At 37.7% G+C, this 23,175-nt stretch overlaps 3 protein-coding genes across 3 annotated transcripts in view; 2 read left to right on the top strand and 1 right to left on the bottom strand.

Annotated features, from left to right (window-relative positions):
- Positions 1-253: 253 nt before the first annotated feature.
- LOC101743513 (SCY1-like protein 2) lies at positions 254-13,593 on the top strand. Its single transcript, XM_004930646.5, has 6 exons — positions 254-515; positions 2,337-3,172; positions 3,408-4,080; positions 4,479-4,698; positions 6,361-6,486; positions 7,297-13,593. Exons 1-6 carry the CDS (start codon positions 389-391, stop codon positions 7,760-7,762), a joined length of 2,448 nt encoding a protein of 815 aa, XP_004930703.1. The 5' UTR covers positions 254-388; the 3' UTR covers positions 7,763-13,593.
- On the bottom strand, positions 12,385-18,132 carry LOC101743234 (uncharacterized). The gene is made up of 4 exons (XM_004930644.5): positions 17,555-18,132; positions 16,242-17,176; positions 15,401-15,536; positions 12,385-13,592 (listed from the first exon to the last, which is right to left on the bottom strand). The coding sequence occupies exons 1-4, from the start codon at positions 18,027-18,029 to the stop codon at positions 13,306-13,308; spliced, it is 1,833 nt and encodes a 610-aa protein (XP_004930701.1). The 5' UTR covers positions 18,030-18,132; the 3' UTR covers positions 12,385-13,305.
- LOC101743371 (vang-like protein 1) overlaps positions 18,058-23,175 on the top strand; it is a 10,275-nt gene continuing 5,157 nt past the window's right edge. Inside the window, exons 1-4 of the mRNA XM_004930645.5 lie at positions 18,058-18,945; positions 19,916-20,884; positions 21,207-21,394; positions 23,006-23,118. Coding sequence (XP_004930702.1) covers positions 18,860-18,945; positions 19,916-20,884; positions 21,207-21,394; positions 23,006-23,118 — 1,356 coding nt within the window. The 5' untranslated portion in view covers positions 18,058-18,859. The remainder of the gene's footprint in view (positions 18,946-19,915; positions 20,885-21,206; positions 21,395-23,005; positions 23,119-23,175) is intronic.

The following is a 23,175-nucleotide window of genomic DNA, read 5'->3' as shown; positions in this document are numbered from 1 at the left end:
ATGACGCGTTGGATACGACTTTTAAGCCTCGCCTACTTGGACATGACTTTTGTTGGGTCATTTTTAGAGCGCAGTTACATTTCCTGACTTATTATTTATTCGTAGAGTGCTGTTTAAAAATATAGCAGTCATAAAAGTATCAATTACATTATTAGCTTTTCAAAAAAAAAAAAAAAACGCTGTTTGTCTCAACTCTATTTAAAATATTTGGTTTTTTTTTCAAGTTTTAGAGGCTGCCTTATGAGTTTTATTCCTTTTGCAGATTTAAAGGTTGTTTAAAAAAAAAAAACAATATGACAGTGACATATGTGGCTTCGGTCTGTGATGAATTGCTGATTAAAATCTATTACCTTTTTCTATTAGTTAATTAAAACAATAATATTTCGAAATGGATGTTTTCAATAAATTTTATTCATCGGTCAGCAATACCGTGTCACAATTGTCTGGTGTCTTACCCGGAAACCCTGTAACAAGAGAGTTTGAAGCAACACAATTCATTGCGAGCGCTGGCCCAGGTAAATAAATTCATTATTTTGTTCTTATTATCATAGTTTCTTATATGTAAACGAAGCTTTGGTAGATTCAGTTATGATTCATATTATTAGCAGGCCAAATTAGGCAGAGGCTTGGCTGATTGTCGATGTCCATGAGTGATGGTAACCACTTTAGATCAATAATATATGAGCCGTACTCTCCTTTGCCTTGGATAGCAATAAAAAAATTATAGCCTTAGTAGAACATTTAATAATTTTATAAATTTACGTAATGGTTTTAAAAATTATAGTTCTGTCATTGCCTTCATACTATTATTTGATTGATTTTAAATTCTCTCAAGCCTGAGAGCCTGAGCCCTGTGAGCTCATCTACCAATCTGGGCGTAATTGGAATAGGCCCTTAGCTACCAACAATTAGGTAGGGGTAAAAAAAAACGATTAAACATTCAACAGTGCAGTAACCGGATTCCGGTGGGACCAATGCTCATTTAATTGTTTTAATTATTCAAATATAATTCTATGAATGCAAATACTTTATTAAGAATAGATTATACTCAAAAAGTGTTTTGTACAATACCATAAATACTATAATTAAAACTACTTTTACAGTTCTATTTCGTGTTTTTATTGTCTTTATTTTATTTCTGATGTTTCAAATACAATCGTCATAGTCTCAAATGATAGATAAAAGTTGTTTTAATTGTATCTATGACTTGTGAAAATTTAAGAAAATGCCGCATAACGAACATCATCAATATATTTGTACTTGAAACAATGAGATAATAAAAAATCAAAGTTCAGTAAAAACTATAATAACAGAAAGGTTTCTTAATAGAATCAAGGTTTTGTGTTTGTATGAAATCTTTACTTATTTAGTGAAGCGACAAGAACAATTGTTTGTTCAGATCATCTTTTGCTGGTCATAAGGCATTTTGTAACAGATTGTGTGAGTCTGCTGAAAAGCAGAAATTCATGATGACTTTTGATGCTTGATAAATCTATGGATTCTGGTACCTGGTAAGGCCTGATGGGCGTTGAGCTTTTTCGGTTTTTTTATAAATAATTAGGCCACTTAAATTTTCTTTCGTATGTTGTGTTATTATGATACTTATTGTAGGAAACTGAATGTTACAATAATAAATAATAATAATAAAATCATTACCTTTCACACTAAATAAAATAAAATATAAATAAAAGAAAATAAAAAAGAAAAAGCAAAAGAAGGTGGCTTAGCTAATGCTGTTCGAAGTTGATAAATCGTCATCGTACGGCGCTGATTTTCAGTCACTCCTGTTTCCCTTTGGTTCATTGCGGGAATGAAGGCTAGGTACATGTGTACAGACTTAGAACATGGTATAAACTAGTATAGAAATAAGAAAAATTTATCTGCTTATTGCTTTAGTGTCCAAATACTCTGTGATTATTTCCTTGGTTTCATTTACTTTTCACTGACAATTAATTAGATTAGAATTAGATTAATTAAATGTAATATTATCATATTATTAATTCCAACATTTAGAATATTTTCCTCAGATGTTTGTGACCACAAAAATTGACGATTATTTTAATCATAATTTAAATCAGTAATTAATTATGAAATATTATTTTAATTAGCATGAGATTAAACAATAAAAGTAATTTTAATTAGGTCATTGAGTCCTGAAAATTTAAGAAAATACAAAATACACATTGTATTAAAATTACATTTAGTGAGACCAATAAATAAGTACATAATGGAGCTTATATTATTGAATCCAGTGGAGCCTTTATGAAGTACCTTTTTTCGTCAAAAGCCTGTGACACTAAAAAACTATAACCTAAATATTTCCAATTGATTTTCAGGTCTACTATGGAAAATATACAAGGGATACAAAAAGTCAACAAAACAAGAAGCATCAATATTTGTGTTTGAGAAGAAGCAATTAGACAGATGGCAGAAGGCCGACAGAGACATAATGTTGGAGACTCTTAAAAGGGGTATAATACAGCTAACAAAACTACGACATCCGCAGATCTTAACTGTACAGCATAGCCTCGAAGAGAGTCGTGAGAGCTTAGCGTTCGCCACTGAACCAGTGTTTGCGAGCTTAGCCAATATACTAGGCTACACGGAAAATATGCCTCAACCAATACCTGGACATTTAACCAATTATAAACTCTTTGAACTTGAAATTAAATATGGATTGATGCAGATTGCAGAAGGCTTAGCGTTCTTACATACTGATGTCAAGCTACTACACAGAAATGTGTGCCCTGAGTCAATAATAGTTAACCAGCAGGGTGCTTGGAAAATATTTGGATTTGATTTTTGTGTTGCGAATCAAAACTCAGTAGGAGCGGCTCCATATTGGCCTTTTAATGAGTATTGTCAAGCTATGCATGCTCTCACACAGCCCTCACTAGACTATTTAGCTCCAGAATATATATTATCAGCATCACATTCACCGGCAAGTGATATATTTTCTCTTGGAATGGTTATATACGTACTGCACAGCACAGGCCATCAAACTTTAGGTAATATTGGAACGGATTACATGAAGTTCAAAAAATTTGTAAATGAAGTCAGAAATTTACCACAGTCCAGATTGTCATGTGTAGCTGAAGGTCTACGTGAATATGTCAAGTTGATGCTTAATTCGACACCAGAATTACGACCTGATCCACACCAATTTTTGAAGGTAATGAACTGTAATAAAATGAAATCTGAACAAAACTCATGTATTTCCAACACATTAGTCATTTGGTAGATACGGTAGAAGCTGGTAAATTATTAACTTTGAAATTAATTACCCGTTTATCAACTAACATAGTTAAGCTCTTGTCGTCAAAAAAACTAGTAGTACGAAAGCTAAAAATATTTTTCTTTTAGTCTCAAACAAATTCGTGAAAATAATATTTGATTTTATTTTTCAGATCGCTTATTTTGAGGACGTGGGTGTGAAAACTTTGAATTATCTAGATTCTTTATTCCAATGGGATAACCTTCAAAAGTCTCAGTTCTACAAAGGTCTCCCACAGATAATTCAGAAAATGCCACACCGTATATGTATATACCGGATTTTGCCATGTCTAACCAAGGAATTTGTGAACCCTCCCATGGTTCCCTTTGTTCTACCAAACGTATTACTCATAGCTGAGAACTGTTCTAAAGAGGAATTTGTGAAACACATCTTACCGGTTCTGAAACCAGTCATGGTAGTTCAAGAACCCATCCAAATACTTCTAATATTCATGCAAAAGATGGAATTGCTTCTGAAGTTGACACCCGGTGATGAAATCAAAACGGATATCTTGCCAATGCTATACAGAGCTTTGGAATCAGATGCTCAACAGATACAAGAGTTGTGTTTGTCAGTTTTACCAACGTTTGCCTCATTGATTGATTATCCTGCTATGAAGAATGCTTTATTACCACGCATAAAAAAATTGTGTATGAGCACGAATTTTATTTCGGTTCGTGTAAATAGCTTGTTGTGCATTGGCAAACTCTTGGAGCATTTGGACAAATGGTTGGTGTTGGATGAGATAATACCGTTTTTGCCGAAAATACCTTCGAGGGAACCTGCTGTCTTAATGGGCATTTTAGGTACGATATAGCATTGTTTTTGCTATAAATAGTCTATAATAAAAAATATTTTTTTTATTATAGACTTGATTAACCACCATTTTTACACACAATTATCAGACCCAAACTAGGTCTTTTTGCACTACGGGAGAACTAGAGACTAATGTGTTAAAATTATACATTGACCCATACATTGACATTGGCCTTTAAGCGAATAAATCTGTTCAACACATTAATGTTTGCCTGAAGTCAGAATCGACCTTCACATCTGAAATTTTTTGGGTCCTGTTGAAACTATAGGCTCAGTTTTTGTTTTATTTTGTTTTTTAAACTGTAATCAACTAATCACAGTTGAAATTTAAAAACGTCATAAAAAAAGGAATCTTGTTTTTATTACAGTATTAATATAAAATTTTCAGGTATATATAAATTAGCTTTAAGTCATCAAAAACTAGGGATAACTAAGGAAGTCTTGGCCACAAAAGTGTTGCCATTCCTCATACCTCTATGCGTTGAGAATGGTTTGACTCTGACCCAGTTCAATGCGTTGGTCACACTGGTGAAACAGATGATTGCCAAAGTGGAGAGCGAGCATAGAGCTAAATTGGAACAGCTCAACTCTATACAGAACGAGTCCAGGTGAGTTTCAGTTATTATTTATCTTGCTTTAGGAATTGACACTTTATAACATAAGTACATTAATTAGGTTTTCGAACGTCATATCGTATTTTAATACCAGCGACCCGCCCTCGCTTCGCTTCGAAAACATTAAATTTTAGTATTGATAGGCGAAGCCCATGTTGCGCGCGGTATGACAATAACTGCGGGTAACGCCGCGGAGCGACGCTAGTCTAAAAAAGCTTACTTAGTAATTTTTTTAGTAGCCTAACTTACTCCTTATATCATCAGCTACCTATTAGTGAAAGTCTCATCAAAATCGGTCCAACCGTTCCAGAGATTAGCCGGAACAAACAGACAGACAGACAAAAATTATAAAAAATGTTATTTTGGTGTATGTACCGTATATATATTCATATGCATGTAGTAAAAAGCGGTTATTTCAATACTAAAACAGACACTCTAATTTTATTTATATGTATAGATTAACAATAAATAGTGAAATAATTCCAAGAAAGAAAAAAAGATATGGTATTGGCTTTTATTTGGCACTGATATTGTATTTTCTTATTCCCTCCCCCTTCTTCCTTTAGGTACACATACACAAAATTTCAAGGAAATACCTTACCCTATATTAGTATATATAAATAATAATAATTAATAAATTATAATAATAATTAATAGAAATCAATTAATAAATAACTTGTACATAAAAATACTTCAAGACCCTTATGTTACAGAGCGTCACAAAGAATGTCATTCACACAACATAACCTTCCTTTTGTCTACAGTCTAGTGATGATCTAACAAGTCATATGAGGCCTTCAGCGCAAAAGTGGCCTAAGCTTTACAATACTTTATAAGCAAAAAAATACGCACTAAAATGATGCTTACAAAGTCATCTGTTGTCTATGGATTTAAACTACGCATAGGCCGATTTTGCATCAATATTTATTATGTTTTAAATAAATTTCAATACATAAGCATGAATATGAATTGTGGGTTAGGCCACTTTTGCGCTGACGGCCTCCTATATGTAAACGTCGTCATCATTGGCCAGATTCGAATCGCAGCAATTGACATTTCCGCTATTTAACCGTTGATTCCAAATTAAAACCTGTTTTGTGTTTTTTTTTTTGGTCTTTGAGTCAGATATTAATAATTTGTTTCATTTTCTTAAGACTGGCAATCTTACCTTTTACCCGATAGAAGGTCACTCGTTGTACTATAGATTACGTTTACGTTTTACGTTACGTTTTCGATTACGAAGTACCGGAGTACTCAGCAATACTGGAGCCCCATCCAACTCACTGCCTAAAGTCGGTTTTATTTTTTGAAATGGCACAATTAACTAAATTTTGCTCGGAAACGGGTTTCTTTACCAGAGTGATATAGACAAAGACATTAACGCCGTCTGCCTAATGATATAATATTAGTTTTGTATTGCATAGATTGGTGCATAAGCACGGGGCTCACCTCGTGTTATTGCTTACCTGACTTTACTTGAACTTACTACTGCTTTGTCGTATAAGTTATCAGGGCGCTGGTACTTTCTCATGCGGGCTTAGCTATTCCAACCCTTCAAATCGGTAATAGCTGACGCGATAGAAATAGACTGATCTTAGGTATCTCCCTATGCGGATTATGTCAAGTTGTACGATCATGTAAATGTTTACACAACAGAGTGATGGAGCACGCCCTCTCGGCGGACCTGGGCCCCTCCCCGCTGGCGAGCCCCGCGCCGGACGTGCGGGCGGCGCCGCTGGGGGCGCGGGACGCGGGCTCCCTCAGCATCCAGGATAAACAGAGGTCGGGACATTGTATTGATCTACATCGAAACTTTTGTGTGATTACTGTCTTTCATTGCTACTGACGGCTTGTGGTTACCGTCAGCCATGGATCTCAGCACTGCCAAGCCGCTGTGGATCGTTCATTAATTGACTGCGTTTTTCGTCCTGATTAGTGATTGCGACAGGTATATTCGATTCCCAGTCAGTCATTTTCGCTGTAGAATGTGGCGTTAGCCATCACAGAACACAAGATATTTGACAGATGCCTGAATCTTGCTTACGATATTTTCAAGATAAGCTTGCATATATACAAGTCCCGAACAACAACATACAAACCGTCGGTCTACCGAATATCACCCGCTCGGTGGAAAATATTCCCTCCGTTGTTAAACCTTCCACATTGGTGACTCCGACGTGATATGAACACGCAACCTGATATAGAACGACAATATTATTTCACTATACATCGAATATTATTAATTGTAAAATATTTGAAAATGCAAAAACAATTCTGCTGGTTCGTCTCCCAGTACTGTAGGGGCTCGAGCAGCGAGACGATATTATTATGATTTCCGAATGGGGGTCACTACGCTTATGGATACAATTCCCAACCGAACCCAGTTTGGAAACTTGTGAAAGCTATCAGCCAGTCTCCGGCCGGTGCTGGTACTCGTCGGTCTAGTGGTTAGCGCCGCCACACGCCGGGCTCCGGTTCCCCTGGGACTATCGCTAATTGTACAAAAGACATCGATTTCTTGAAACAACTCGCGCACCACCTGCAATATGTTGATGACACTATGGTCTAACCAAATCTCATTTAAACTTCCAGGATAGCTCAAGCGCAAGAATCTGTCCGGCAGTTTGCAAACCAGCATCAGCCGGCTCCGATCAGGGCGCCTCCTAAGTCGTCTCCTCCCAAACCTCTCGACCTCACGTCGTCTCTCTTACAGTCCAACCTCACGCAGCTGTCCACTCAGCAGGCCCGACCTGGTACCACGCCCGGTAGTCACTTCGCCCCCAATTACCACAGCAGTATGATCAGCACCATGGGTCACAGCACACTGGTGCTAAACCACGCCCAGGGCATGGGTGGCGCGCCGGGTACGGGGGCGGCGCCCGGCGCTGGCTGGCCCGCGACGCCGAACTCCAATTTCAACAACAAATGGGTGAACAACCAGAACTCTCACACAAACACGAGACAGGACTGGTCGGCCTTCGAGTCGCTCCTCCCCGACCAGAGCACGAACAATAATAAAAAAATGGCCGACAACGAAATGATGGATTTGTTGAGTTAATATCAATAAGAATGTTTATAAATATATATGAAACGCAGAGATAACCTGGAATATTACGTATAATATATTATGTAAATTATTAAGATTTTTGTGTTTTCTGTTTATTAATTTCGAATCAAAATTTTCGAACTCAGACGCTGTTACCAAAACAACAGCTCAAAGTATTTCGTAAATAAAAAAAGGTTTGAATCGGCCAAATAATAATTAGCGTATTTCTGAGCGCTAGTGACGCCCAATTATAGCATTCGATCCTTGTTTCCGACAATTCAAGCCTTAGTATTTATATTTATTACTTATTACTCAGTATTCATTTAATACATTACATTCTTTGTCAAGCTCGAAAAAAAAACTGCTTTCAATTTTATATTATTTTAACAAAGTTCGTTAATAGCTACCAAAGAAAATCGGTTGACAAGCAGAGAAGATAATGGGTACGTATCTGTTATATATTTTCGAGGAAAACTAATCTACATGTCTATAGTACTTTATTGATATTAATAACATTGAAATCGGTCAATATCGATATTTAGTTATGTATACACTGTCGTAGTACAAATTGTTGGGGTCGCGGTTCTTTTTTAGCTTTGTCCGTGCAAAGATAAAACAATAATAAGGTCGTAATAAATAAATACTATGACGCAACAGTATTTTCTTCTCGGTAGATAGTCATTGTATGCTGTGATTTTATCTCTTTTAAAGTCTCAATTAATATTTATTTTTTTGTAGTTTTTAACGTTCTCGATAGCGAAAAAGTTAGTTAAGAGAAGTTAAATCTAATTTGTATGCAGTTGGAACAGCGCCCATAGCGGCAAACGTTGGCAAACGTTCCAATTCCATACAAATTTGAGTTAACTTTTACGCTATCGCGAACGTTAAATAACTCGCACTAAGCATACTGAGCCCCACTCCGACATGGAGCAGCTGATTCCATGGCTACAAACGCACCAAAAAGGGTTATAATTTTTGGCGCGCAAATGTCGATATGTTCATTTCCATATTAATAACATGTAGGTTATATAGATTAGTTTAGAAAATCAATATATGTATGATATATTTCAGACATTCCACATGAAAAACAGGCTAATGACAAGGGTTTTGTATAACAATTAAATAATTGAAATTTACAGTTAGCAAGTTGCATAGTGTTACAATAGTGTAGCTAGGTGCATAGTATAGTTTGTTCGCGATAGATTACTCATGTCAAAATAGAAAGCGTCTACTTTAATTATATTAATTAATGTACTTATTTTGCTTTAATTGAACTGTCAATTCCTAAAAACAATTTTAATGAATGCCTATCAGAATGTGATCTTTACTTTAAGATTTATGACATTTCAAATAAATTGATTGAATTTTAATTGTTTTTAATTGACACGCTAAATACGAACTCATCTGTCTTGTTGAACATCCACGGCTGAGGGCATATTTGTCTTCGAGGTATTTACAGAAATTTATTTTATATAAATTCGAGGGGTGAAAGACTATTTGGTTTAAGCGACATTTCGCTTAATACGCGACAATTCGCTTAATACGCGACAATTATCTTTGTAATTAAAAAAGTTCTCCGTTTTATTTGGTAGTAGTATCACTTTGTAATTAAAGATGTCATTTATTTGGTACTAATATAAACAATTCGATGCTTTTAATTGAACTTTAATTAAGTTTACCCCCATTCAAATAGTTGAAGAAGTTTTAATGACTGTCCTGTAAAGTTGCAAAAATGTCGCTTAAACCAAATAGACATTCACCCCTCGAATTTATTAAAAAACAGGAGAGCATACGAAATGTAAAATAATGCTTTACTCGATATCATCGCAGGGCATTGATGGCCTCGCAACCCATATGCTCAAATATGTTCGGGAATTTAAGTTATGGTGGAAAAAAAACCACGTGTATAAGAAAACCATGAAAATATTACACCTTTTTTGGTAGATTTATAAAAAGAGGATAGCCTTTTCCGTAATAACTAGAATGAAACCCAAAAAAATCTAAAACGAAGGTAGTGTAAGAGTCAGTTACCTGCGCTGCGGATATAGCTCGGCAGGAGACCTTTGGCGCCAATTTGGACCGTTGGAGTCGATTGCATATGTTTGTATTTAATGGACCAGCTTCTTTTTTATTTTATTTTATTGCTTCTATGGGTTCACAGTTAAGTGGTTACTGGAGCACATAGACATCTACAACTGGACCAGCTTCTTTTTTTTTTTTTTTTATTGCTTCTATGGGTTCACAGTTAAGTGGTTACTGGAGCACATAGACATCTACAACGTAAATGCCGTCACCCACCTTGAAACCGAAACGCATTACTGCTTCACGGCAGAAATAGGCAGGGTGGTTGTACCTACCCGTGCGGACTTTTTTTTTTATTTTTTTTATTGCCTTTGTAGGCAGACGGGCATACGGCCCACCTGATGGTGAGTGGTTACCGTCGCCCATGGACTTCAGCAATGCCAGGGGCAGAGCCAAGCCGCTGCCTACCGCTTAATACTCTCCATAAGCCTCGTTTGAAGAAGGACATGTCATAGCGCTCGGGAAACACCGTGGAGGGGAGCTCATTCCATAGCCGGATGGTACGTGGCAAAAAAGATCTCTGGAAACGCACTGTGGATGACCGCAGTGGCTCCAGGTAGTATGGATGAACTCTACTCCGGTGGCGGGCGGTGCGATGGTAAAAACGAGATGCTGGTATCATCTCGAACAATTCCTCAGAGCACTCCCCATGGAACATACGGTACAAAATACAGAGGGAACCGAAGTCCCTCCGCAGACCCAGAGGCTCCAAACGATCCGAGAGAATGGGATTATCGACAATCCGAACGGCCCTCCTCTGTATGGAGTCAAATGGAAGAAGCTGGTATTTGGGAGCCCCGGCCCAGAGATGGGAGCAGTACTCCACGCGAGGCCGGACTTGTGCTTTATAAAGCAAAAGTCTTTGTCCAGGCGTGAAGTACCGCTTCGCTCTGTTGAGGACTCCCAGCATTTTGGACGCCAACTTGGCTTTGCCTTCCAAATGACTCCGAAACTGGACATCGCTCGAAATGTCGACCCCAAGTATCCCGATACTCTCGGAAGGTTGCAGGGATACTCCTTGGAATTGCGGCGCCATGACAAAGGGGTCCTTCTTCGCAGTGAACGCGCAAACCTGTGTCTTCAACGGGTTGAATTGAACTAAGTTCGATTCACCCCATTTGGAGACTCGCCCCAGAGAGTTCTCCACTTCAGACACAAGTTTTGATCGTCTCTCTTGCACCACGCTCCGAGAGAGACTCTGATGGCCGATATATCGCGCATCCCCCGTGCTATCATCTGCATAGCAATGCATGCCATCAATAGACAGCATGTCATTGATATACAGGATGAAAAGCGTGGGGGAGAGCACCGAACCTTGTGGAACGCCAGCGTTAATGGTCATGGTATCAGAACAGTCACCGTCTACAACGACCGTGATGCTCCGCCCATCCAAAAAGCTAGCGATCCACTTGCAGAGACCCTCGGGGATTCCGTAAGATGGTAACTTCGATAGAAGTGCCCTATGCCAGACCCTGTCGAAGGCCTTCGCGATATCAAGGCTCACAGCAAGAGCCTCGCCCTTGCTCTCCAAGGCTTCAGCCCACCTGTGAGTAAGGTATACAAGAAGATCGCCAGCTGAGCGACCGTGACGGAAACCGTACTGTCGGTCACTGATCAGCTGGCGATCTTCAAGATACTTCAGGAGTTGTGTATTTATAATTCGCTCCATCACCTTGGAAAGCAAGGAAGTTATCGCGATAGGCCTGTAGCTCGATGGGTCCGACCGGTCACCCTTCTTGGGGATAGGGTGGACGTGGGCGGTCTTCCATGAAGACGGAACCCTGTTAGTGCAATAAGAGAGGCGATACAAACGCGTTAGCGCAGGCGTCAGCTCAGGGGCGCACGTTTTCAAAACCACTGCGGGGATGCCGTCTGGCCCACTCGACTTATGGACGTCCAGGAGTCTGAGCTCCCGCCTGACTGCACACTGTGTGAAGCAGATTTCCGGCAGGGAGCTATCACACCGGGGGATGTTCGGTGGTGTGGCACCCCCATCATCCATAGTCGAGTTCGAGGCGAAGAGTTTGACCAGAAGGTCAGCCTTCTTTTTCGCACTATGGGCCAGACTGTCATCGGACTTGCGCAGTGGTGGGAGACTAGACCTGCAGAAGTTTCCTTCTGCAGCTTTGGCGAGCGACCAAAAAGCACGGCTCCCGGAGGGATAGCTCTTCAATCGCTCGCCAACTCTAGCGACGTGCTCCGACTTCGCCTTGGCAATTACCTTCTTGTAGGACCTGGAAGCGGCGTTATATTTCCGCCTTTCCCCTGAGATGTTAGGATCCCGACGTCTCCTGGCATTATCCCATGCCACGTATGCGGACCGCTTGTGGACTCACAACACGTTCTACTACCAGTAATTACGCGAATTGTAATTTTGCGAGTTTGATTTTTATTACACGATGTTATTCCTTCACCGTGGAAGTCAATCGTGAAGATTTCATAAGAACTTATTTAAAAAATCATAAAATCATAAGTTTTTGGCAAAGGAATCTTTAGCCTTCAGAAAAATCGTAAAAGTGTATTGATAAACATTGTATTAAAAATACTTAATATAATAAGCGAAACATAATTTTTATTTATAAAAATGTTAAAAAGCTATACTTTTTTTTACAGATTATAAAGAAATATTGTAGGGTTACATTCTTCATTTAAATTAATAATATTTCAACCCCTTTTAACTGTCGATTATAAATCTTAAAGCTAAACTTATTAAAATTACTTAATATAAAAAGAACGCGGGAATGGTCATTTTCCGGTTTTTATACTAAAAATAATAGTATTAATATCTATAAATAATTATTAGTTTAATATATTAATTAAATTCACATATTTAGTGTTTCCAAGGTTTTGTTTAAAAAAATAATGAACAATACGGTTTTAGTTTGAGTAATATACTCAAGTTGAGTGCGATATCCATCATCATTAACAACAAATAGATACGCTACGCTTTTTAATTGGATGAATAATCCTAATTAGTTACACTGTTTTACCGACATAATAAATTCTTATAAATGTGATTCAAATATACGGTTATTGTTTCCCTTATTGCTTATTGCTTGAATCATTTATCACGTTATTTTGAAATAAGTCCGGCAGAATAACCGTTATAGATAACTTTCCTTTATCAAAAGTGACTGCGCTCAATTTCAATTTAAGTTAACTACAAAGGTATTTCACATAAATATACATTGGTAATTTTATGTGACAATATGTTTATATTTTTGAGTGCAAAGGAATATGCTGGTCACTTTGCTGTACCCAGTAGAAACCAATTGTATGAAATAAGTCATTAATTAAATTGAAGACGATAGTGCTAATAGTGAAAGGCTTAACCAATTTTTAATTAAGTAGGTAATAATTTTTTTATCGTTTTTGCCGTCTACATATAATATTTTCTTACTTAATTTTTTTTTCAGTCGCTATTGAAATTTATAAATAATAATAGTTTTATTTTATTTTATATTCTCACAATATTATCTTCTTCTTCTAAAAGATAACGCGAAAAACATACAAGCGGTTACAGTTTGAAGCACACTAGCTGTTAAGAAACATGTTTTATATTCGTAATTAAACGATAATGACCAAATCATAATGAAAATGGCGACAACCGTGTTGGAAGCTGTCATCGTCGCGGTAGTGTCAAAGTCATTGAGCGTGCTGTTGTACAGGGGCTGCTCGAGGATGCTCGAGGCGGCTGTTGAGAAGCTAGCTAGCATGCACCAAACGACTAGTAGACTTTTACTATTGGATAGTGTAATACCTGTAATTTAGAAATGAATAATACATGTATTAGTATTTAATATTATAGTATGTACGATTCTATTGGTTTAGTGGAATCATTGGCTCTAATATAAGATTAAATTTTGTTCCAGACTCATGAGTACTTTCGATCTCTCTGTGATCATACTGTCTTTGATGCACTATGTTTTACGGTAGGCAGCGGCTTGGCTCTGCCCCTGGTATTGCCGAAGTCCATGGGCGACGGAAACCACCACGGAATAGATAAATAAGGTTGGAATGGTAATGTAGGCGGGGCAAGCGTGCCACAGTTATGATACTACAAACATAACTCGACCGATTCTTTCATTCACCGCGCTTAGTGCGCTTCGGACTACTTTGGCGAACAAATCTCCGCTTTATAGTGCCGTGTTGTGCAATTATAACTTGTAAAACAAAAAATCAGACCTCAAGTATAGAGCGAGGAGGTATATCTTTCGATCGGTAAGTCGAAATTACCATTTAATTACAATATTATTTGTCTAAAACATAAAAATATACTGAGCATTATGAAATTCCAAACATTAACAATATTATTGCAGCAAGTTATAAATAGTATACATTACGCGATGTGTACTCGCCCAATGAACGCAATGACCAAGTCAGCTTCCAATGTACTACATGCATTGCGTTCTCTACACTTCAATCTTTGAAATTTCGGCTATGCCCTGATTGGCCGTGGTGCAGTTTGTCGATAGTGAGGTGACCATGTGGTGAAATAAAATCATCGACAGAATTCTCGACTATATTTACATTTGACATGGATAATTTTTGCATTATTTTATATTTAATTAATGATACCTAGTATATTCTTAGTGAGACGTATTTTGAGTAAAATAAATATGTATTATTATTATTGAATTATTATCATTGAATTAATGTGAAGGTATAATATAAAGAGACATGTAGACCTCTCATTTACGGGTATTTACTATATTGTCTAAGACGTATTAAAATCTAAGTAAAATGCTATTTGACTTATGCAGTAAATTAAAAATTTTAGGTTTCCTAAAGAATATCGATTTTATCAAGCACTAGCGTGTATGAACATTTTTGTTGCCTTTTTGCGTGTGTGAGTGTGTATGCCTACGGGTGTTTTGTGCTAGTTTGCGAACGAATATCTGTCCTGAGATTTATGTGTGGGTGTTTTTGTTGTGTGCGAAATACTTGTAATCACAGTATGTGTATGTGTAGAAATTAAAATAGTGGGGATGAAGCGGCGACACTGGTTCTAACACAAAATTAGAGCAAAGGCCTTTCCAACCTTATTTATCTATTCCGTGGTAACCACTCACCATTAGGTGGGCCGTACGCTCGTCTGCCTACAACTATAATAAAAAGAACGTAGTTCATCCATCATTCATCATTCATCCTTCCACAGTTTCTGTAGATTGGATCCCTTGCAAGGCCCAACTTATTTCTACGCTTTTTACAGTGCGCAAATAGGGTTCTAAAACTTAAAGCTTAGTCCGACCTAGACAGAGAGTTTCTTAGATTTACTGATTTTCGAAACTTTTCAGAAAAGCTTTCGCTTTAGCTTTCCTGCAATCTTATTCCAGAGAGATCTGATTTTATTAACAACCCAGGAACCGCTGATTAATTTAAATTTGAAATTATTCAAAGTATCTGAGCCTCAATTGTTAGAGTTAGTTAGTAAAAACTGGGTAAAGGGTGATCCTCTCGATTACAGCTTATTTTCAGAATTTCATGTACACATCAAGCTAACAATCCCTATTTGCTTCCAAAAGCGGAATAAAAGTAATTCAAATAGTAAAAAGTATTAGCACTCACCATAAAATCCCACAGCTCCAGCAACGCAAAACGCGGCACAAAGTCTCGCCTTTTCATTGATGGATTTCGGGAGCACAACGCAAAGCATTATGAAACACAGCGCTGATCCGTGTGCCGCAGCTATCAGCGTTGACACCTGTTAAGGAAAGGGTCCTATCAAGAAAATGACGAAACACTATGCGCTTCAAATAGTCGTCGTGGCCTAAAGGATAAGACGTCCGGTGTATTCGTATCTAGCGATGCAACAGTGTTCGAATCCCGCAGGCGAGTATCAATTTTTCTAATGAAATACGTACTTAACAAATGTTCACGATTGATTTCCACGGTCCACCAGAATAACCATTATGCCTGGTTCTGTAACGTGATACTTAACCTAGCAAGGGCTTAACGTGAAAACAATGACTCAATTAGATCGTCAAATAATTCGCTAAACTAAACAGCAGTTGAGTAGTTGGTGCAACGATAAGGCATTGCGTGCAAAACCAAATCAAACAAAGGGGAATTCCTTGTAATAAATAGGTTTTATAGACATTCTTCGGTGTAGAGCTGGTTTACCAGATGACATTACAGCCTTTCATATGTTGCCGAGGAAGTCGGTAGCCCAAAGTAGAAGACTTACTAGGGGACAAGATGATAGCATCCGTACTTTTTTCCCACACAAAATTACTCAAAAATATAGGAACTTTGATGTCACGTCTTCCAGTGGATAGGATAGATTCCATAAAGGCTCATGTAAAACCAGTAAAAACTTTTAACAGTGTGGGGTGCACGATCTTTGACCGTGTCGGATGGTCGTGGACGTGCAAGATCGCCACGGCTTATTAACTAAAAAACCACTTACCGACCAAATATTCATGTTCGGATTTTGTTCCCATATCAACGGCGGGAATACGACGCCCAATATCATGATCGAGAACGTAGTACATAAATGCAGTAAGGCGTATAAATAAAAGTTCACATCGAGTAACATGTTCGTGATAGTTATAAAGTTCTTTTTCATTGAGGCAGTTCTTCTAGCCGTCCCAGGGGTCATTTCCACAGCAAAAACCAAGTTATTCTGAACTGCTTCAACTGTAGTCTCCCTATAAAGTGGTTGTGGATTCTGACTGTCGTTTTCAATACTGGCCAGTTCTTGGTAACCGGTTACTCTTTCGTAATCACCTATCTCTAGTGATCCAAAGTTACTTGAGAACCTGTTCGAGTTTCCAAAGTCGGAAGAGAATCGATTCGTATTGCCACCTTCAACCACGCTAGTGAAATCTGAAGAAAATCGTGCTTGATTAATATTTTCTCTATGTTGGATGACAGGATCGATGATTTCTTTAGCGTTTTTATTTGATTTGAATACAACAACATCTGTACCGTCGTCCTCTTGCGCATTGCTAGGTAATGGCTCGTTATTAATCGAACTGTTATTCGTTTGTCTTGACTGTTGCCTCTCATTCGAAACACGAGCTTGATTAGAAAATATAACTTCATCTTCGTCTTCAACTGCCTCTCTTAGCATATTGTAAGTGTGTCGGATAACTTTCTCGATGTAAATAGGACGAGTGTATGAGGCCAAAAACAGACAGTTTTGCATCACAATAGCACCGTAGATCATGACTACAATGTCGCCAGTGTATACCGTGCAAAGATAGCCGACTAGTATTGGTATCAAGCAATTTCCTACTGAAGGAGCCATCCGGACTATCCTCTGAGCCATGGTCAGTTTTTCCCTGAAGAAGTGTGTTATGATGACCTCTGTTTGCTGACCCGTTAATGCGCAGCCGATACCTGAAAGCACACGAATAACAATTTACAGTCGTTTGTAGATCTCGCAAATGCTTTCCGCACCTGTTTAAATATGACTATTAATCGTACAAAAGATTCGTAGTATGTTTTCAAATAACAGTTGAGTTTTTTCTGATGTGTTATAATTATTATTAAGAACAATGATGCGAATTCCGACTAAAATGAATGAGTCCCGACTTATTTACACTAGACTTTACTGACCTAGTGCTATTTTACTAGCGTATAACATTTACGTCAGACCTATAAATCTCGTAATATGCAACAATCATTATTTATATTGATAATTCATCTGTCATAATTCTATATCTATTTTAATTTGTCTATATAGCATGAATATAATATTTTGCATCTGTTATTTACCTGCGAATATGCCAGAGAATATATTCACAATGTGGTCATTGGTTGTGGCATCAGTGGAGTAGCTAGAGAGCAGAATGCCGGCTACCGTCAGGCATAAGCCGGCAAGCGCCATGAACCTCGGCATGTTGAATATCTTCACGATCGCTCGACACCATGACTCCAAGAGTAACCTTATGACAACCATAATTACTGGTACGAGGGCTATGTCTACGTCCCATATTTTCAACAATTCTTCTTTTTCATGGCCCTCTTCTCTGATCGCCTTCAATATGATTAATCCGTACAATGTTAACACTGCAGGCACTGTTATGTGGTAAATCACCGCAGATACAACTATCAACCAACCGTAACCACCGTCAGGTGGCGTTGGTCCAATTTCTGGCTGTGAAGCGACAACCCTGTCCAGATGTAAATCTTCTGTCCGGTTTTCGACCCTGTCGGTCTGTCTGGCGTCGGTAAGAGTTGGATTTTCCATTTTTCTAAATGTGTACAAACAAAAACTTCATGTTCAAACTAGTGAGTAGTCAATGAGTTATCTATAAGGTATGGGTTCGTTATCTTATCATTTATCATTTTGCGTAATCACCTGTGCTACATTTTTGAAATCAGTGCCAAAATATCACAATAAAATAAATGCCTAAGGCTCATAAAAAATATAATTGATCAGTAAGGCTCTGTACTTATTAAAAAATCGAAAGGTATAAATAATTTTACATGCAAATGTGATAAATTTGATTTAAACTAAATTAAATTTATTGACTTGAAGAGAAAAAGTAATAAACATTTCAATTATAATTAAGTGCAAATATTGGTTTTCGAATGCACCCACAAAAAATATACGGCTATGTTTAAAAGTCTTACAGAGGTTATGAATAAAAGAGATAGATGTCAGAAAATATTAGTGTTAACATGGAATAGCCCGACCGCAACTTCAAACACGATTTAACCTATATTATACCTACTCTTTTAATTTCGTAGTTTCGAACGGCAAAAATCTCTTTGACTGGAACACAGAAAGTAATTTTGTAGGTTTTTTTTTAATTTTAGTAAATTCATTGCAATGTAAACATAGTTTTTGTAGTGTTGGATTTATTAAATACGTTCACTATTCCTCATTTAATAAATAAAATATGTAAAATGCTTGAATTTTAATATGTACTGAAAAACAAATATTTGTGGACACGGTTCCGTGTTAAAGTTAAAACCTATTAATTATAAGCTGGAATTTGTCTGTAATGGGTCTTCGAGTTAAGATATATAATGAGTAATGGATGAGGTAGAGAAATACAAACTGCTGTTTGAGACATGGAGACAGAATCGGTGAGGTCCGAGTTGAGCAGCCGATCCCGGCGCAGCTCCAGACATAGGCACAACACGCACCGAAGCACCAGGTGAGTTTGTAATTATGTCATTCAATTTGTTGGATGGTCAAATTTGAGGGGACGGGGTTCTGAAGGTGGGCTATTTAAAAACACTCTGCTTCATGATTAATATATATTACAAACACTTTGTACACTATCACACCATTATAATATTTTATTTTTATAAAAACCTAAGATGTTGCACTGTCTGTCTCTAGATGAGAAGTCCTAGTCATGGCTGAACAGAAGACAATCATCTGTTTTAAACATTTAAATAAGCATTTCAACACTCGGAAACTTTTACTTCACATGTTACAAGTGTTGCCTGCCATTATGCCAAACTCCAACACAATTTAATTATGCTGTATGTCTTCTCACTGTAATCACTATTATTGTGAATGTTATTGATGATAACTTGATGGTCACCCATATATGGACTATTCTTGTTATTACCGATCTCCATGAGCGATGGTAACCACTCTCGACCATGGTAGAAAAAAGTTTAAATTTCAATGAGTCTATAAGCATGTAGACATTACATTATTTAGAAATTAATTTTGAAATTAAAGTTTCAATTTAATTTTATCACAGAAACTTAACAAAAACTAAACTAGGTATCTCCTAATATACAAATAGACACACATTATCTTACAAAACTTACTATTTGTAAACTTATTGTAGTCATTTAGTGTTAATATTTACTAAAACTGTCTGAGGTCCATTAACAAATGATGGAACCACTATTGAAAAATCATAAAAAAAACTAAATCACTGTATGAAGCTTTGTTTCAAAGTAGGTACTTATATTTTCATTGTAAGCTCCATTGTCTAAGAGGAAATATCAAACAAGTAATCTGTTAGCTTTGTTGCCCATCTCTGTTAAAAATATATATTGCATCCCGACATTTCGATGCATTAAATATTACTGAAGTTAATAAATATGAATTAATCATAATATATCACAAATATGTGCATAGAAATAAATTGCTCATCTTTTTAGGAGTACAAAATCACAACGGAAAGAAAGCGGTGACAACATAATGGCACCATTTCAAACAAGTGTCAACATAAACCCTGAAACAGGTAGAGATGGCCAGGAGGTAATAGAAGTTCAGATTCTCCCACAAGATGAGAACTGGGGAGAAAATACAACTGCTGTAACTGGCAACACATCTGAAGGTTCTCAATCTATGGAAGATGTCAGTAATTGGGCTATGGAGTCAGATGGTGGATTAGGTTTTGTCTGCTCAAGATACTTTGGGACAACTTTGGCTTTGGGATTGACATTTGTGGCCTTCATCAGTCCACTAACAATGGTAGTTTTACCAAAAATAGGTTTCTTTCCGGGACTGAGTGATAACATCTTGCAACCCAGTCAACAAATGGAGTTGCTAGCCTGCACAGCGGAATGCAAAGGTGTTCTTTTGTCACTGGCATTTAAACTTGTATTATTAGCTATAGGAGTATGGGCAGCATTCCTTAGGCCACGGAATGCCATTTTACCAAGAATATTTGTTTTTCGAGCTGTAACTCTAGTGATGATAGCAGTATGCACATTTTCTTACTGGCTCTTCTACATTGTTCAGATAACGGAGGCAACTAAAGCAATAGCATTAGGTGAAGATGCAACAGATTACAAAGCTCTTGTTACATATGTATCGAGTTTTGCAGATACATTGCTTTTCATACATTATGTAGCAGTAATCTTGATAGAAATAAGACATTTAGAGCCGAATTATTATATTAAAATCGTCAGAAGTCCTGATGGAGAGAGTAGATCATATGCAATAGGCCAATTAAGCATCCAAAGAGCTGCCGTATGGGTATTACAGAGATATTATACCGAGTTTCCGATATATAACCCATATCTGGAGAAGATACCAATATCGAAGAGTCAGAGAAAGGCACAATCCAGTATTAAATTTTATGATGTCGATGGATCTAACACAAATGCGGCAGGACAAACAAGGTTTGTATTATTAATAAAATTACTTGTTGTAAATTTATTGACTGACAAATTCGTCATCATTATTTTAGCAATTACTGGAGCCCATAAAAGTATCTGAAGTCACTAAAGTCAATGAATGGTTTGTTATTTCACATATCAATTCATTTAAAATTTGAATGTATGAGAGGAATATATATGGATGAGAGAGTACAACAAGCAACTCTTGATTCCTGGAAAAACTAATGTTGAAATGAACTATTTTTGAGTTGCAAATTTAACACTGGCCAAACCATGGGACATGTCTGTTTATCTGCTGAATAAAACTAGTGTCCCTAAATTACAGATCGACAGCCGGTTCTTGTGCCGGAAGCGGGAGTGGTCGGCGTCGGGAGTCGGTCTCCGCGCACAACGAGCGCTACCACGAGGAGGCAGAACGAGAGCGACGAGTCAGGAAGCGACGTGCCAGATTGTTGGCGGCTGCGGATGATGCTTTTGCACACGTCCGAAGAGTCAGATTGTCTGCTGCCAATGGTGAGTACCTAGGCGGCACTGAAAATTTCGGGAATTAACGAAGTGACACAACATTACTATTTAAAAATGTATTTATTGGTTTTCGAAGTATTCTCCGCGAAATTTGACACAATTTCCATACGATGGAACCAATCATTGATGCAACCATTCCATTCGGAAGTTTGGGTCTCCAAAATGGCCGTTTTGTAGGCGTCCACAGCTTCTTCAGGTGATGAAAATCTCTGTCCACGCAATTTATTCTTTATTTTAGGGAAAGTATAGAAATCATTAGGGCTTAGGTCGGGGCTATACGGCGGATGGTCTAATAATTCTATGTTTTCTTGCTCTAAAAACTCTTTTGTTCTGTGCGCGGTGTGAGAACTCGCATTGTCGTGATGGAGGATGATGCGGCGGTTGCAGTTCTCTTTACGGAGTTCAGAAACGACCTGTGGCAAACAAATGCTAGCATACCATTCTGCATTAACCGTTCTTTGTCCCTCAAGAGGAATAGTCGTAACATGGCCGGTTTTGGAGACAAACGTGGCCACCATTTTTTTGCAACACTCCGTGAATGAACAATTTTTGTTGGCTTTAACTCATTTTGGAACACCCAAACTCGTGACTGGTTTTTTGTTTCGGGTTCGTACGCGTATATCCAGGATTTGTCACCTGATACAATGTTGTATACAGCATTTGAGGATCCTGCGTGGAATCTTTCGAGAGTTCTGACGCACCAAGTAACGCGAGCTGCTTTTTGCTCTTCACAGAGCGAATGCGGTATCCATCGGGAAAACAACTTTTTTACACCTAATTGTTCATTCAAGATTATTTGTATTTGACTCATGCCAATGTCTAAAGTTGCCTGAATTTCGCGGTATGTCACATGTCGATCTTCCTCAATCAGCTTACGCACAGCATCAACGTTTTCTTGGGTGACTGCAGTTTTTGGACGACCTTGACGGGGATCATCACTGAGCTTGACACGTCTACGTTGAAACTCAGCAAACCAGCGATAAATTGTGATTTTGGATGGGGCTTCATCACCAAATGCAGAAATCATCCGGTCAACACACTGTTTTTGTGTTAAACCACTTCGAAAGTCATTATAAATCATCGCTCTTGAATTTTCTCGAGTCAATTCCATTTTCTCAACGACTAAACAAGTTTGACAAAACCTCGTGACAAGACCGAGAATCTTTTTTTAAATAAATAAATGGTATTCGATTTTTAAAACCAAGGAGTTTTCAATTAAAAAGATTTTAATATGACAGGAACAGTGGAAATATTCCATTCCCGATACTTTTAGTGCAGCCCTCGTATAGGTTTTATAAAATGCTAGCCAAAACTGTTGTAGGCTAATTATTAACTTCATGTTCGATTTTATGGACACCGAGCCCCTTCTAATGTTCCTCCATCCGTTCTCTGTATATAATTCTACATTTTGAAATAACAGCGTGTCCAAGGTTTCGAACTCAAATTCCAAATAATTTATTTCAATTCAGATGTCATTGAACAGTCTTATTTTAATTTCAAAATAAACTTGACCACTGGGTTTCAAGCGAAAGTGGAGTGGAGGTGGAAGAGCCACAGCCATAACACTAATAGTAATACGGACGGATGATATGTTCTCAGGGGGAGCGCTGGGTCCCCGCGAGGCTGCACAGGCCGTATTCCCTTCCCTAGCTCGGGCACTGCAAAAGTATCTCCGGGCCACCAGGCAACAGCCCAGACACACTGCTGACTCAGTTAGTACATACTATATTTTTTACATACATCTTATTGATTAAAAAGCTTTAGTTGGG

The sequence above is a fragment of the Bombyx mori genome, chromosome 23 (assembly GCF_030269925.1).
Source record: "Bombyx mori chromosome 23, ASM3026992v2".
In the NCBI taxonomy this organism is placed as follows: domain Eukaryota; kingdom Metazoa; phylum Arthropoda; class Insecta; order Lepidoptera; family Bombycidae; genus Bombyx; species Bombyx mori.
The sequence above is the reverse complement of the archived record's forward strand: the minus strand, read 5'-3'. Positions and strand labels throughout refer to the sequence as shown.

Excerpts from the sequence above, each read along its gene's own strand:
- LOC101743234 (XM_004930644.5), bottom strand. The coding sequence starts at position 18,029 with ATGGAAAATCCAACTCTTACCGACGCCAGACAGACCGACAGGGTCGAA. Across the intron at positions 17,177-17,554 it reads ATTCTCTGGCATATTCGCAG|GTATCGGCTGCGCATTAACG; the intron begins GTAAATAACAGA and ends GTGTGCTTTCAG. Across the intron at positions 13,593-15,400 it reads TGGAGCTGTGGGATTTTATG|GTATTACACTATCCAATAGT; the intron begins GTGAGTGCTAAT and ends TCTAAATTACAG.
- LOC101743513 (XM_004930646.5), top strand. The coding sequence starts at position 389 with ATGGATGTTTTCAATAAATTTTATTCATCGGTCAGCAATACCGTGTCA. Across the intron at positions 3,173-3,407 it reads ATCCACACCAATTTTTGAAG|ATCGCTTATTTTGAGGACGT; the intron begins GTAATGAACTGT and ends TTTATTTTTCAG. Across the intron at positions 6,487-7,296 it reads AGCATCCAGGATAAACAGAG|GATAGCTCAAGCGCAAGAAT; the intron begins GTCGGGACATTG and ends TTAAACTTCCAG.